Here is a 17,739-nt window from a genome sequence, read left to right on the forward strand (position 1 = left end):
GGTTTTGTGCCTACAGGCTGACAGTCCCAAGGGGACTGCTAATTGTCCTTCTGTCTCACTATGATGATCTAGTCAACATTTCCAAAGCTGAGAGGGGTTGTTGAAGCTTATTCTCTTAAATGTACCCACTAAAACCAAATACTTGACCTGTTTGTTGCTGGTCTTTAAAATTATGAAATGAATTCCGTTGACTAGCATAGAATTTGCCTCCAAACAACTGAACTTAGTGTGATGGGCAAAACTTGATATTATTAACTTAACACCACTTCCATGAATCTTTATTATTAGTATTATCTTGATTTAATAAAAATTATAGAAAAGTGTATTTTTAAACTACATAATTAATTTTGCTTTATTCGCAAAAGTTTTCCAACATATACACACAATTTCATAGGGCTGTATATATTTCAAATGATATTTCAAAATATTATTTCAATTAAATAACTATTTTAAGCAATTTGGAAAATCATAAGTGACTTCTATTAGATTTGATGAAAATCACAAAAGTTTTTATATAATACCAACATATTTCTTATATGTGTAGTTGGTGATAACATATGTCCCACTTATATAGAGACTGCAATTAATGATAGGGATAGCCAACAAACCGAATCAGAATCATGTACATAGATTTTAATTACATATACTAATTAAAATAAAAGTCAGGTGTGGTGGGTTATCCCTGTAAGTAATCACAGAATCCAAGAAGCTGCGGTAGGAGGACTGCTATGAGACTGAGACCCACCTAGGCTAACCAATGAGACCCTTCTCTAAACAAACATATTTGTCCACACAACTAAATGTTAAGCAACATTATGTATAAGTCATTTTTCATTTCATTATATAAATTCCTGTTTTTAAACTACTAATACTATTTGAACATTGGCATTTCAATGAAGAAAAGCATAATTTGAATAGCTTATTTTATTCTACATTCTATCTTCCAAAAAAAAAAAAAAAATGATGGTGCCCCAATCATCTCTTAAATAGAAATATCACAAGTGCTGGCCACTTATCCTTAAACCCATCCTATTTGAGCCTGCAAGACCCCACTGTGAATGCTCATAACACCCTTCCTTAGAAGACCAAGGGAACACTGAATTGTTTAGTATTGTCTTCACCAAGAAAAGATCAGCATGACTGTCCTCCCCACTCATGTCTACTGGGGGCAGGTACTAAGAACAGACTCCACTGTAAACATGCTAGTATCCAACACAACTCCAAACAACACGACTCCAAAGCTGTGAAGTAGGAAAAGGCTAAGATCATGTTCTGTACTCCTACACTATGGCATTTATTGTCCCATCAAGTATCTTCAACTGAAATGTGTACATGTGTGTGGGAGTGTAAGAACAATGAACACTTCACCCCCTTACTACTTAGAATAAAATAAATATGATATTTTTCTTTTAATTTAGCAAATTTGAACAAATGATCAACAGACAGACAGATAAAGCAATCTGAAAACAGTTATAGTGTTTACAGAGCTGTTAACATACAGACATTTTCCATTAAATACTATGTTAATCTAATTTAGTAGTTTTTGTCAAGGCATGAAACCCAGGACAGGTACACATGAACATCCACACCAAGAACAATGTTCTTGGGGAAAATGAAGCAATGCAGGCACAGCTTTTACCAAAGCACAAACATTCTACATGCTCTATGCTTCTAGAACACTTGCTGCAGTAATGACACTACATATACACAGTACAGACTGAGGCAAAATCCTAAGAACTTACTCGAGAGAGAAATTGGGCATATTCTCCAAGCCAGTATCAGCATGTCCAACTGGCTCCACTCGGCTGCTGTCTTCTTCTGTGCCCTCTTCATCCTAGAGGAAGTGTGACAAAGAAAAGCATACTGGGTTAAGAAGGAAGCTGAAAAGCACCATGACCCTGTTAAGAAGGCTTGCATCTCAGGAGGGGGCGGAGGGGGGGGGGATCCTCGGTTGGCAAGACAGGAACACCTTCCCAAATAAGCAAGGATCTCATGAGTCTGTCCCAGGAATTCAACACAGACTGCTGGGAGAGGGATTGAATTATAATTGAGTTTGTTTATTTTGCTATTTGTGCATTATTCTTTGAATGTATGTTTTAGACAGTAAGTATATTGCTGGAGTGTTGCGATATATTCAGAAGTCAAAATCTTTACATTGAACATTACATTACAGCCTAAAATACCTCAGAAGACCAAAACATTTGGCTTGCTAATAAACCATGACCACTTACCAAAGACTTTAGTACCAAAGTCTTCCCCTCTTTACCTATAAACTCAGCTTGTCAAAATGAGAATTTAGTGGGTAAAAAAATTCAAGCCTAAAATCCTTGCTCCAGGGAGGTTTCCCAAATAGCAATCCTAAGCAACTGACTGAGTACCTTGTGCCTTTCACAGGATCAACGTGACAAAGGCTCTTATCTATTTAGTGGTGCACAGCAAGACCCCAAGACAAGAAAAGCAAATACATTTATGTGTACAGTCCTTGTACTTGCACACTGCCTTTGAAAATGCACTGTTGTGTCACAGATATTGTTAAGTATGTAGGTATTCCAAAAGACAATGGTGCAATAAATGTTGTTTGCACAAATAATTGAAATACAACCTGTCCAAGAGACCACCTGAAATTATCTTCTTGCCTAATGTCTTTTCATTAAGGAATTCACTAATAAATCCTTATTTGGCTCTTGGAGACCACTTGAATAATGATGAACATGCCTGACAGTTATCAATGGTCTTAACCAAATCAACATATTTACAAAAGACTTGTTCTTCATATACAATTGTTCAGATAGCCAAGTGTATTTCAACTTGAAAAAACTGTCTGGCAACAGTGACAGACTTTGTAAAATCTTGTTAATCGAAGCAAACAACCTCCTGGCAATCTCTATGGTTGTCTAAAGACAGCTATTAGGTACACCTTAATTAATCTACTTCTATAATTACAAAATAATTTAGGTATGTGTATAATTTTATTTTTATATGTTTCATTTCTACTTTTTATTTTTGTTTATTTCACTAGGAATTTATTGTATCATCTACACTGGGAAAGGGAGCCCATCAATAAAGAACATTATTTTTACTTTATTTTATTTGAGACAGGATCTCATAGTTCAGGCTGCCCTCAAATTTGTTTTGCAGCTAAGGATGACATTAAATTCTGGGCTCCCTTACCTCTTCCTTTCATGTGGTGGGATAGGCACATGACCATGCCTGAAAATTTCCTATTTTTCCTCATATATTGTGTGTGTGTGTGTGTGTGTGCGCGCGTGCATGCGCGCGCACATGAGTGGGCATCTGTGTGAACACTTGCATATATGTGAGCACACACGCCATCAACAGATACATCAGTCAACAAAATGATAAACAAGACAAACAATGCAGAGCATTCCTAGAAACAACTTCTCACTTCATCTCCTTCCTATCATTTCTTAAGAATGCAGAGTCAGAAGCAGAGGGCACTGTGCTGTTCTAGCTGTGGCAGACATGCCCGTGCATCCTGCATGCCCTGTGCTGAGGAGCTGGGTGCTTGAAGATTGATGCTCCTGTGCTTTGAGAGGCTCTAATATGTACTTCTTAGCCATCTATCTCTCTTAAGCACCAGCACATAATACATCTCAAAGGTTAACAGCATCTTGAACCTGCCTAAGAACAGCACTATGAATGTAAACATGTACTCCCTAAATGATGCTTCTCCATTGAGAGTTGGAGGTGAAGAGACAGCAGGATTGCTTATAAGCCAGATGTAGGGGGGGGGGGGAGATCTTGCAGGTTAAAGACATTTCAATTTAAGAAACATTAATAATTTAACTGCCACTGAAATGTCACCAAGATGCACCCCCTTCTCAAACATCTATGTGGCACCAGAGAAACAGTCACACAAACGATGCCCAATTACAAAGATACACCAGGCAGAGGCAATTTGCAGAGTATTTACCTACAATAGGTAGCCCAGGCCTGAAGGGATTGAAAAGACTCTAAGACATCTGGCTATGGTGGTTATTTTGGGTAACAATACTTCCTTTCATGAACCTGCACTCAGTTGCTGAGGAAACTACAGATTAGCATCTCTAACCTTTCACATGGGTCAGCATCAGTTCCTATAGCATTTATTTTTCTCTTTTTTAAAAGCTGTGCAGTCATAATTACTGTCAGCAAAATGAAACAGTGTACCCCACTGTAACCATAAAAAAAAAATGCCTGCTGTCATATAATCAATATTTAAGAACAACCCTGTTGATTTAAGCTGGATGCCACTATGGAACATCCAGGCAAGACACCAGAGCAGTCCACACTCCTCTATTTTATTTAAGAATGCAGAGATTTAAACCTTAGGTTGAGATATTAAAACATGAGGGTGATGATGAGGGAGGTCTAGTGACTACTTTCTTGTCTCCATGCCCTTTGTAAAATGGGGACAATAAAGACATCCTACTTTCTGTAAAGGAGGGGTTGAAGATGCTCCATGCCCCAGTATAACACAGTATTAGAAACTGTACCTGCAGAACTTGGCAATTTACATGTGTCATCAAAAGGAAGTAGTACTGGGGGCTGGAGAGATGGTGAAGTACATGTACAGCTTGTTCAGAGGTTCTGAGTTTGGTTCTCAGCATGCACAGCTGATGCCTCCACAACCACATGTAATTCCAGCTACAGGAGATATGAACCCTCTGGCCACTTTGGGTCATGTACATTCCCACACAGAAATGTTCAGGTAAATAATTAAAATAATTAAAAAATATTCTAAGAGCTAGACACAGTTAATACACTTTGTCAAATATTTTGTGGCAATTATATACCAATACGACATACTTAAAACTTTATTTGTATGAATGTGTGTTACATGAGTTTATGTGTACCATAGGTATGTAGGAGTCCATGGAAACCAGAAGAAGGCATTAGATGTCCTTGAATTAATTACAGATGGTTGGGAGTATCCATGAGGATGCTGGGAACTGAACCCAGGTCCCTTGCATGAGCAGCAAATGCTTTTAAACATTGAGAAATCTCTCTAGTCCCTAAAAATATATCTTATAGAGTAATGGTGAGCTTGTCTGATATCCTTTCAAATTCTGCATGCCTTGCAAGATAGCTTAATATAAACATAGTGCCCATTCAATTAAATGAAAAATCCACACTTGGGAAACTTGTATAACACCTGAAATTTATTGTTTATTATGCTTTGCTGAACACATAGGATTTTCATAGTGAAATGCCTCTGGGATGAGAAAATAAATAAATGGAGATATATAGATATATATATCCTTGAAGGTGGAAAAAGAAAACACTGGATTTGGATTACCGGTTAAGGAAATATTCAGACAGAAAGTAAATTCCTACAACTGTGATTATATCATGAATATATTCAGTTAAGATATGCCATGTGTTAGCAGTTAAAGGAACTGTGGCTTCTGTGATCTTAGCTCCTCCAAAGCTTGTAGGTGAGCCTGCCAGAAGACACAGGGCTGGTGGAAGATGAACAAAAACTGATCACAATGCCAAAGCCAGTTTGATCCTTACATACAGAAGTTCCCACACAGGAGCTTTGACAAGTTACATAGAGGGGGACCTGGCAAGCAGAGAACCAAGAACTACAGGCAAGATAGCTGTGGGTACAGAGCTAGAACCTCTGGCTGTGTTCAGAGCTGTGTACTGTGCAAATACTCTTAGAACAAGTCCTTACACAATGAAGGGAGAACCACAGGGACCCATCAGAACTGAAGTGTCCTTATGTCACATACTGGCTGGTTTTGTGTCAACTTGACACAAGCTGGAGCCATCAGAGGAAGGAGCCTCAGCTGAGGAAATGGCTCACTGAGATCCAGCTGCAAGGCATTGTCTCAATTGATGATCAATGTGGGTGGTGCCATCTCTGGGCTGGTGGTCCTGGGTTCTATAAGAAAGCAGACTGAGCAAGCCATGAGGAACAAGCCAATAAGCAGCATCCCTCCATGGCCTCTGCATCAGCTCCTGCCTCCAGGTTCCTGCCCTACTTGAGTTCCTGTCTTCCTTCAGTGATGAACAGAAATGTGAAAGTGTAAGCCACATGAATGAACCCCGTCCTTCCCTACTTGCTTTTTGGTCATGGTGTTTTGTCACATCAATAGAAACCCTGGCTAAGACAGTACCATTAGAGGGCATACTAAAGAACGCCTGAAAGTCAAGTGAGCATGTGTAAAGAGTACATTTCCAGACATGTACAGTCTTCACTCTCTGCAGACCTCTTCTTGAACACTGCGTTAGGACTGCAATCAAAATCCTGGAAACTCATATAAAGCAATGGGCAGAACTATGGAGTACCAGACAGAAGTGTAGGAGTAACTCACGGAAGGAGAAGCCAGTTCACACTGGGGCAGGAGGCTGATGATAACTCCATGCCTGTCCCCACAAGGACAAGGAAAGGGAAATCATTCTGATTTTTACAAACAAGTTCGATTTAGAGAGAGAGAGAGAGAGAGAGAGAGGGAGGGAGGGAGGGAGGGAGGGAGGGAGGGGGCATTTTGATAATCCCAATAGAGCATGAGAGTTGGAAGAAATACATATTGGCAAAATTAACAATTTTTTACAGTAAAACAAATTAACTTCAAGAAAGTGTGCAAGAGAAGAGATTCATCAGAACACCTGGTTACTGAAGGTGCCCAGTTCTTACTCTGCTGTGTAGTACAGCATCACAACTAAGCCTGTAGGTGCATGCAGGGGACAAGAGGCACTGAGGACAGGACTAAACACACCAGACCACTGTGTCCATCACAGCTCTGGGCTGAACATCAAAGAGGATGAGAGCAGGAAAGACATCTTTTCCAATTTTCCATTGCAGGGAATGAACAGATTCCAGGGAAAGAAGGACATTAACACATCTAGTGAAACCTGGAAGGGGATTTCAGAGTGGGCATCTGGGGAGAGAAGTGCCAGACAGGGGCTTCTTATCTTGAGCACTTCCACGTCATTTCCTTTCATTCTGAGTGCAATGTGAAATGCCTGTCAGAGATGGAGAACGGTTTAGATTCAGCCAAGCAGCTGGTCCCTCTGGGCTCCAGAAGGCCACCTGACATTAGACTTATTTTGAAGATATAAGGCAAGGAGCTCATGCCTAGTCCCAAGGACGCTAAGGGTCACTCTCTCAGTGTGTACTCCTCAAGGGTCCATTTCCTGGGTGGTGAGTTGACAGATCAGGTAAAGGACTCCCAGTGGGTCAGCTTCCAGAGGTATCTCAGTAACCTTAGCATGGACACATTCACTCAAAGTCTTTGCATAAGTTCAGAAGTAATTTACTCCTCAAGATAACACATTAAAAAACAAAACAAAACAAAACAAAAAAACTCGACTGTATTATTTCCTTTTTGAAATTTGCACAACAAAAGCAGTCCCAAATCCAAAGCTTAAACTCTCACACAGAAAAAGGAATTAATTTTATTAACTCTTTACTCATTGTACTATTATGGAGGAAGGAAGGAGGAAAGGGGAGGGGAGGGAGAGCATGGATGTGTCAAAATAGTCAAAGGGGAGAAAATAATGAGATGCTCATTAATTTGGCTGAGGACAGGAAAAAATAATATTGGCCCAAAGGGACAATCATGTAAAATGGACTTCAACCTAGCTTATATGATCTATCCTGACTCTACAGTACACTGGTATAACTAACCAACTGTCCAGTCCCAAGCTGAAGGCTCCTAGGTTCTGCTCTAGTGAGCAAAAGTAGACTTGCAATCTCTGTACTTTATATCTTTTCTTTCTGGTTATGAAAACAACTTAATACTCCCTCTGGATATTGCCAAGTTCTAGAATCTTTATTTATAAAACTAAATCTTTGTGTATTTGTTTTGGTTATATTTAACCAGTCTGTCTTTTAACAGAGAAAACAATGAAGGCTTGATACACACCCCAGAGTGCAAAAGTTTGGGGTCAGTCTACACAGAACTAACTGAAAGCACTGTGTGAAATTCCTGTGTTCATCTACTGGTGAAACATCCATGCTCTGGCACTCCTCCCAAGCTATGCTATCAACACAAAGGCTAAGCTTGGGGCTACAGCTGAGAGCACCACTAAACCCTTCATCTTTGGGTAACAAGCTCTCCTGCAAGCCAGGCAGTAAAAACAAAAACAAACAAACAAACAAAAAAAGGCACTTGTCTAACTGAGTATCAACCACACATGGGCAGTTTTAAAGAATGGTCCCAGATGCCCTCTATTTGAGTGCCAAGTATCTTCTGATCATGGAGGAATAAAATTTCTGAAGCCCCAAGTTAGGTGGGTGCCACAACAAGATAAATGAGAGAAATTAGAAAAGGAAGGGCTTGAATCCTGCCTTCCTCCATTAGTGTGCATAGAAAAAGTAGAGATTCTGACACGATAGGAAAACAGCACTCTTGTCTATTAAACACTGCTCTCTACATCCAAACAGACACAATCGCCCACCCGTCTTTGTACAAACAGTATTCAAAGGAACTATTTTGAAAATAAAAGACCACAGTTGTAAAAAGTAATTTATCACAAAAAAATCACTTTACTAAACACTAAAATTTTATTTATTTCCTACCTGCCTATCACTGATTTTTATGCTAAAAGGTAAAAAGGAAGTAGATGACCTTGTGGTAACCACTTAAATTTACAGTAATTCTCTCACATGCTCTTATTATTCTTAGTGAAATAAAATTGTTTAGATAATTTTGCTATAAAATTGTCTATTAAATGTTCTTTCTCAAACTTTGAATAGTAATTGGAGAATTTGCCTAACTCAACAAAAGACATATTGCTTAATAAACTATAACATCTTAGGGAAAATATTTACTTGAATATAGACAGAATTAATGAAGATACACCTTTTTTATTACATTTGGTAGAAAATTCTAGAGGGACATGGCTTCTAAGTCCTGTGAAAATTGTGACGAGGCTTCCATAAGGTATTATGTAAGAGGCTACCATAAGGAAGCATGTAGCTACTTGGAATTAGCCAGTTCCCTGAGGGGAAGTAGTTTCCCATGATCTGGAGAAAATGGCCTGATGGACTTCACAACAGAATGACAATCACATCACCCTACCAAAGAGACAAAATAAGGAGGTGGGTGATACTGATACAAGTCAGTCTTGTGTTCATCACTGTGTTTTATGAGAGGTTTTTTTTTTTTTTGGGGGGGGGCAAACTAAAACAATAAAAACTAGCCAGAAGCTGGGGGTTGCCTCATCAGTATTCACAAAGTAGAGGAAGGAGGACTGTAAGTTTACAACCAGGCTGAGCCACAACCACAAACCCTGACTGGGGTGTGGGGGGCGGGGAACTCAACAATGGAAGAAATTACTTAATTTCAATAGGCCAAGTGCAGCTAAAAATCCATGAACTTTGCTTAGATTTTCCAATTTAGTGGAGTAAGTTTTAAAGATATAATTTATGAATTTCATCAGTATCTACCATAATAGTTCCCTTTTCACCTCTAATTTTATTATCTGAGGAAGGGGACACTCCCACCCCCCCCCCTCTCTCTCTCTCATTTTTTTGGCTAAAGGTTTTTCAAACAACAAAAGTCTAATTCAAACACTCTCCATGTAGACCACTAAGTCATAAGAACCTGTCAAATAAAATTTCTACTGGAACAAAGATAGTAGTAGCCAACATTTACCTTTCAATAAATGACTCTAATAATACCCACTGGCTTTATGAATAATACCCACTAATGAAAAGTACTATCGTTTAGGGATACTTAGAAACTATGCATTTTATAATATGGTTAAATTTGTCTTCTGTCAATAGCATCTAATTTTCATTATAGTAATGCTTAAAAATGTTTGACCACAGGGCATGGTGGCAACACCTATAATCCTAGAACTTAGAAGGAGGAGGTAGAAGGACCACAGTGACTTCTAGGCAGCCTGAACTACATAGTGAGAACCTTTCTTTAAAAATAAATAAATAAATGATGAAAATTTTTAAGGCATATGTAATAAAGAAATGTTAAAAGCAAAAATAAATACATATTACAAATGTTTTGTTGGAAGAAGCAAGATACACACAGCAAACACCCTATTTACTCAGAGCATGGATTTTCATTCCAAAATATCAAATTTTCCTTGCTTTAAAACTCTTTTATCTCCACTACTAGCAAATCTGATGCTGACCCAGAATATGTGACACCAGGTCTCAAATAAACAAATAACCTTTAAAAGTAGAAATTGTATGCACTGAGGTTAAAGCAACAAAAGGAAAATAAAAGGAAACAGAGGGCTGGTGAGATGGCCCAGTAGATAAAGGTACAAGCCCGACAAGCTGAGTTTGATGCCCATTACACACATGGTAATGACAGAAGAGACTCCTCGGTGATTTTCCCCATAACACACATGGTGATGGACAGAAAGACTCCTCCATGGTTTTCTCCCATAATACCATGGGGACATACAGAAAGACTCCTCTATGATGTCCTCCATAACCCACATGTTGATGGCCAGGCAGACGCTTCCATGATATCCTGATGTTCATATGTGTGTGTCCACATACACACACCAAATAATAATTGTAAAATTTTAATAAAAATGTTTAAACCAGTAACAAAGAATCTTAAAGCAGTATTGACACTAATAAGAGCATCTCCCTAAAATAAAATCTTCAAATTTTAAATTTCAATCACAGTGCCAAATTGTACACACATGCATGCATGTACGCACGCATGCATGCACGCACACACTCGTGCGTGCAAAGAAATCTACATGTACATATGTCAACAAAAACTTAAAAGAGCAGCTGCTAGCATGTACTGGGGACCTGGCAGTCCAAGTTAATGTTGTCATTCTCAACCCCCATCTACTCCTCAGCACAGGCCTTTACAGTAACTAGAAAAAACAAACTCACAGTGTCTTTACAGAAAGGACTAACTGCAGGCCCACAGAGCAAGCCACTGATCATCGGAGCAAGGTGTAATTTGGACAGCTGAGCTGTTTCTGACCCACAAAGTTTCAGTAATGTTTCCTGAACACACTACATGAACAACAAAGCTAGGTGTGGAATCCTGCCTCTGCCATACTCTATTTGATTCACTAAGCCCAAATTTCTGTTTTCTTCTCTATCCTCACAACTGTCGTCCTCGGTGACATTGGTGACCCTGGGCCTTGCCATGCACACGAAAGGTGCTATCCATCCTTAGCCATAAATCCTGCTTTGTAAAACTGGATATGAGAAATAACCGTTTTAACCATTTCACCATAATCTCGGCAGTGATGAAATCATTGAAATCACCATGTGGAAACTTAAAATAGTTATTTAGCCTGTTTTCTCCACCTTCAAGGAGAGCTGCAGGCACCAAAGACATCGTTCAGTTGGTTAATCCTCATAGTGATGAGCAATTCTTAACAGGGAAAATTGGGTTGAGATAGAATTGGTTTCTGCTTGCAGAGGGGGAACTGTGGTTGGAAAACTGCATTTAAGTTCTTCGATTTCACTATGCTTTTATATCATCTTCTTGTGAAATGTAACCCAGTGTCAGCAGGAGGATTTGTGAGAAAATAAAATTTATGATGAAAATGCATTTAAGTTCTGAACATATAAAGTTCACTCTTACTGTATCTTGTAGCATATGCATCCTCACAATAGATTGATTTTTATTTATTTAAAGAGCACGATAGTTTTACAAATTTCTTTTCACACATAGACATTTTGGAACTGCAATTTCCCTAGAAGGCAACTTTGGTTACAATCAGAGACAGAGAAAGTAAGCAGGGTAGGGGTGGACTGTTCCTGGAACTGCTGTCTCAGTTACCAGGAGACACAGGTTGACTGGGAAGGGGCATTGGTAGAATGAATGTGATTATCAGACAGCGAGTGGTATAAGAGAGGGAGGTATTGCTGTGACAGACCTCACCATACTAGTTGTTGCTTCTTGTTTCTGTTCTTCCTTCCTCCTTCCCTCTGCCCCTCCCTATCTAGAAATGTGGAAGACCTTGAGAATTTGGACTAGCAAAATAGTTGAGTGCTGCAAGCAGAATTTAGTGGGTCATTTTTGCAACAGCTTGGAAAACAGGTGCTAAGAGCCACGTGAAACCCGGGGCTGAAGAGAATTTAGACTGAACAATACTCACAAATAGCTGGAGAGTGTTCATGTGGAATTTTGGCAAAGAGGATGGCTGCTTTCGGCTCTAGTCACAAGAACTTGCCTGAGGTTGCATTAAAAAGTAATGGACTAATTTCTTTGGTGGAAGAGATTTCAAGACAGTCTAATATTGACCCTGTCATATGGTTATTAATCACATTTATGATGGTCTACAATGCAAAAGAGCAAGTGAGGCAGAAAAAGATACAAACTGTACAGCTGGACCAGAAAAGGAGCACCAGGAAATGTAATGCTACAGCCAAGGCTTGTGCTGAAGGAGATGAGGAGACAAGGGTATACCCTGACGTGGGATAAAGGGAAGGATGACCTCATGGCCTTCCCAGTGTTCTCTCTCTGCTTTCTGCTTGAACCTTATGATGTAGATTCTCGGGCTGTGGTTACAGTCTCATGCCTGACTGCTTCCATACTTTCCTGCATGATGGAGACGGCCTCTTAACCAACTTGAACCAAAAGCCCATCACACCCTTCCTCCTAAAATTAGGCTCAGCCAAAATGGTTCATCAGAGTGATAGAAACAAAGACACATGCCTCATCAAATAAATTAGACAACCAGAAGAAATAGCAAGTGAGAAGAGTTGAACAAGACTAGAGGTAAGAATCAATGGGGCTTTCTATGGGAGAAGTAGTTTCAACAGTTATTTCCTGATGGCAAGCACACTCTATTGATTACTAATTATGAAGGGGCCATAAGGGAAACACTAAGAAAAACATAATTTCCTTCCAGAAGCCCTACATTTCATTATTTTAAGTTGTTAGTCAACCAACAAAGAGCCATGCCTGGGTCCTATATCGAAATCCTTCTACAAAGACACACTGGGAAATGCTCAGACTTACTGCTCTCCAGCACAATGTTATAATCACACGCGTGAAGGGCACCCACTGACTTACACTGAAATCAGATAGCAAAGATGGAGAAGGAGATGAAAATAAAATAAATAAATAAATAAACTGTTTCTCTCAATGTTCCATTTGAAATCAATGAAACAAAAGCTAGTAGGAAGATTTCCTAGAGAATAATATTATCTCTAATAACAACTATTGTGTTTGTCAAAAGGCAGGCAGCAATGAATGTTTTAAAGGCTTAATTTTAAAGTGTGATTTCAAAAGTTTAATATTAGTAAAGCTTCCATGTGTGCATGGTTCATAATTCCCAGAATATGATACAAATATCAAACTAAACACAATAAAATATTAACTGTGTTGTGTTTGTTGTAGATGGCCCATATGGTAGTATTAGCATGGGCTCCATATACAGGAAGATTTGTGCCTAGCATTACTCATTTATAGACAGAATAACAGTATTGCTTCATTGAGCTTTTATGAGGTTAAAGGAAGTAATTAACACGAGGTTCTGAGAACATTGGCTTGTAACTATTAGATGCTAAGTAAGCTAAAACTGCCTTCTAGATACATGAGAATGAAAAATTAACTTATAACAAATGAATGCCCTCTAACTTATGTGGAACAAAGTTTAGTTACAGCAATTAACATACATCAAGCTGTCCAAGAAGGAGACATACTGGTACAATGTGATTTTCACTGTTACTATGAAAAGACATAGCTTCTCTTTCTCTATACATTGTCATTTACATCTAAGTTTTGAAATCACATACATATTTTTGTCTACAGATTAAAATTAAATGTTTTCTCTAATATAAAATTTTATTAGCCCCTTTATAAAACTCGAAGATAATTTTATAATTTTGGTAATTTAAAATTCACTATAATAGGCAATCATCAATCAATAAGTCATTTACCAAAGGATGTATTTCTCTTGTATAGCACTGAGGAATAAGCCTAGGGCCCTGTACATATTTCAGAAGTGCTCTCCTACTAAGCTAAACCCGAGGCTAGTCACAGGACATATTACATTTACAGTAATTCATCAATAAAAACATTACAATACTTAAGACCAATTTCCTTAGAATCCAGCTAGAAAAGACTGTTTCAAATAAATGAGAATTTGTATTAGGGAGGTTTCCTTCAGGTGACAAGACAGCTGACCCAGGCATCCTAACAAGGACTAGTGAAGAATTTGTCAGGAAGGCTGCCTGTGGCTTTTGAGATATCATGGCATGGAACAGAATGGGAGATAAAGATGCTCACCCAGGGATAGCCATGGGGTAGAGGAAAACAGAGGGTGGGCTGTGCCCTACTACACACTTCATAGGAATGCACTAAATACCCACTTCTACTGGCTACCTTCCTAACTCCCAAGCCAACAGCACCTAGCTGTACAACATGGACCTTCAGGGATATTCCAGATAAAAATTGCAGCATCCTTTCTAGTTATTTAGTGACAAGCCACCTCCTAAAAGACTCGAGTCCACTGATGGCTACCAGCTTCATAGTGAACTACACTGCTCCACATGCATCTTCTGGCCTCCCGCACATTTGTATACCCTGAGAAAAGTTTCTGACTGCCTGGGTCCACCACTGGTTTCATAGGCTACCCATTCAGCTGGCCAAATATATTTCTAGATGAGTTGTAGAAATATGTTTCTGGGTAAGATATCAACATTTAAATGGTTAGGCCAAGGAAAAGAAGACTGCTCTCCCTAGCACAGTTGGAACAAAAATAGAATCAAAAAGCCGAGTAAGAGGGAATGTGTTTCGCCTCTTCTGGGAAATGAGACACACTGGTTTCTCCTAATCTTTGAACTGAATGCTTTGGTTCTTGAGCTTGAAGGCACAGAAGGCAATTTGCACAAATAGCTGAGGGTCAGGGGTATGTTTCCAATTCCATGGAAGTCTTGGGAATTTTCAGCCTCCATAATCATGCCAGGCAATTGCTGAAAAGGGGCCTTTCTCTTGGGCTTGGGGTAAAGCTCAGCTGCACACTGTGGGCTTCACATGAAAAATCTTGGGTTCTATCCCCAGGCAGGCAGGGAGGGAAGTGGTGTGAAAAAGAGTTGGATATTACCCCAAGACAACACAACCACACTTGTGAAAGGATCATAATCCCTTTTATAGATTCATCCCTTTATCTCATTTATATTGAACTTACATTTTTCTTAAGGATTTTAATGAATTAGTGATATTACTTCTTTAGGTCTAATAAAGATTGCACCAATTTATGAAGTCTTCATTTTATATACAATGAAAGCATTGATATCAAAGGTCACACTTTTTGAAGCAGCTGAGCTGAGGCTGTAGTTCAGAGGTTGGGCATCAGCTAAGTATGCTCTTGGCCTTGAGAATTATCCCTAGCAACAATATAACATAAAACAAAAGCAAAAATGATTTTATGCATTTAATCCTCTCCTGCGCCTTTGGCTGGGACCCACAGTTGAGCTCTTGACAGCTTCTCTCAACGAAAGCCCCCATGATACCTGCTCCAGTGGAGAGATTTCCAAACTAAAAACTGGGGTCTAGGTGACAACACTGCTCCAGAGGGAACTTCCAGAAGGTCCAAACCACGACAATCACGTATCCCTAAAATTTCTTAAATCGGAGAAATCTTAAGGCTGGGAAATCACTTTACTATTTCATAGTCATATCATTTGCTTTTGATTACACAATTGGATCAATTATGTTGTTGCTTTCAGTTTCTTCAGGCTATCCCTGGAGGTATAATTAAGTCCAAATTTATGATTCCTACCTGGACCAAACATCTTTAGTTCATATTATACATAAAATTTTCCTTATTGGAATGTCTCAGAAGAGTGTTCTTCACAAAAGAACCTTGCTGTAATTTTAAATAGGAAATGATTAAACAAAATACACAAGACAGTTAGAAATACAAAATACAGCAGATATCATTTAAAAGTTTTTTACTATGTATTTAGGTCACAGGCAAGGACCAGAATAATTTCACTCTAGGTGTGGATTTCTGAGAGTTTGCCAGATTAACTGACTTAGTGAACTTGGGCTATGGGCAAGATTATTATATGATGATTTTTTCATATAGAAGAATAGACTTAGAACATAAGGCAGTATGATTATTTTTAAAGGGGGGAGGCAGAATGGGAGTGCCCTTCCTAGCCTGCACACATGTAACCATGTCCCAGAAACAAAGAGGAAGCCCAGGGTGAATGACTGCACCCCAGAAGACATTGGGAAATTTCTTCCTCAGGTTCACAGCTCCCTTGTGGAATCAACCCCATTGGTTATGTAAATGAGCTGTGCAAGGGTCTGAGGTGTCCTTTTACCCGTAATTTGAGAAACCTTTATAATATCAAATATTCTTTTTCTTCAAATCTCAGAATCTTACACACACACACACACACACACACACACACACACACACGGTAGTCCTTGGACACAAATGCATTAGCTGCTCCAACCATGTTGAGTATCCTTAGATATTTCTGCTCGGCTTTGGCAATCTATTGTTTTGGTTCTATTTACTACCATTTGAAAAAAATTGCTGATTTATAGAAAAGAACTGGAGATGTGGGGAGAGGTTTGTGGCTACAAAATTAAAAAATAACTGGTTTGGGTATTCCTTTGCTAATACTTATTTAAGCAAATATTTCTGTGTGCTACCTTCCTAGACTTAGAATTGTAAACTCAGAGACAGAGATCAAATCATTTAGCAGATTAATGGCCAGTCTCACCCAGATATGAATTATGTAACCTACAATGGGAGCCTACCTGCAAGGTGGACTGGTGCAGTAGTAGTACAAATGTTTTGGGAGTAACCAGCCACTTCTCATTTCAAGGCCAACTCTAGGAGTAAGAATCCATACCCAACACTGTGAAATAAGTCTACAACCCAACACTAATTAGGTCAGTCACAGGCCTTAGAGGAAAACCTACTACTATTAGTTTGATAAAGGAACACTATAATAAAACAACTCCTAATGACATATTGCTATACTTAGAGATCACTGCATTACTCCATCCTCATCAGTGAAGCATTTTTTTTTTTTTTTGGTTTTTTGTTTTGTTTTGTTTTGTTTTGTTTTTTTGTGATAGACAGGATTTAACACCAAAAACCACAGGTGGGCAATGTACAGAGAGAGAGACCTCAGAGCACTCAACTCTAAATGGTTTACCTTCATTAAACCTTATCCCTCAAAGCTCAGAGATCTATTCAGATAAGGGGATGTAAAGATTATAGAAGCTATAAATGATGGTCTAGCAAGCCCACTGTCAGATGTACACCTATTAAAAAGGGATCAGGATGTGGGAGAGAGAACTTGTTCTGGAAGCCACAAGCGCCTGGCCAAAAGTGAAAACAAGAAAATTCAGTACATACAGAATGTACCTGGTAGTCTTTAATAGAAATCTGTCACTAGCAACAACATGGGTGAATCTAGAGAACAGGATAAAATGTGCAATCTAAGAGCACTGAACTTGGAGAAATAAAGAAAGTGTACAGGGATGGCGATGTCATAGGTATCAATAGGAAAAACAGAACAGCAACAGTCAATGATGTATTGGAATCTTAAAAACTGTAAAGACAATAAAAGCAGAGGTTTTCAGGCCAGGGAAAAAAAATAATACACATGTCAGCAATGCATATGGTAATGAATCAACTCAGCGGTATGTATATTCTCAACCAGCAATGTGTACACATTTATTAAACATTAATCAGTTAATTTTAACAAATCAGAAAGAAATGGTAATTCTTATAATTATGATTAGGTGGAAATAATCCTAAACAGCACAATGAGATTTACACAGGCACAAAGACAGCAGAACT

The 17,739-nt window shown here is 38.8% G+C and overlaps 1 protein-coding gene across 1 annotated transcript in view; it reads right to left on the reverse strand.

Moving 5' to 3' along the window:
- Nucleotides 1-17,739, reverse strand: part of Pard3 (par-3 family cell polarity regulator) — a 535,997-nt gene that overhangs the window by 246,281 nt on the left and 271,977 nt on the right. The window contains exon 6 of the mRNA XM_051201603.1: nucleotides 1,743-1,834. Coding sequence (XP_051057560.1) covers nucleotides 1,743-1,834 — 92 coding nt within the window. The remainder of the gene's footprint in view (nucleotides 1-1,742; nucleotides 1,835-17,739) is intronic.

Source organism: Phodopus roborovskii, unplaced genomic scaffold (genome assembly GCF_943737965.1).
Source record: "Phodopus roborovskii unplaced genomic scaffold, PHOROB, whole genome shotgun sequence".
Lineage (NCBI taxonomy): Eukaryota > Metazoa > Chordata > Mammalia > Rodentia > Cricetidae > Phodopus > Phodopus roborovskii.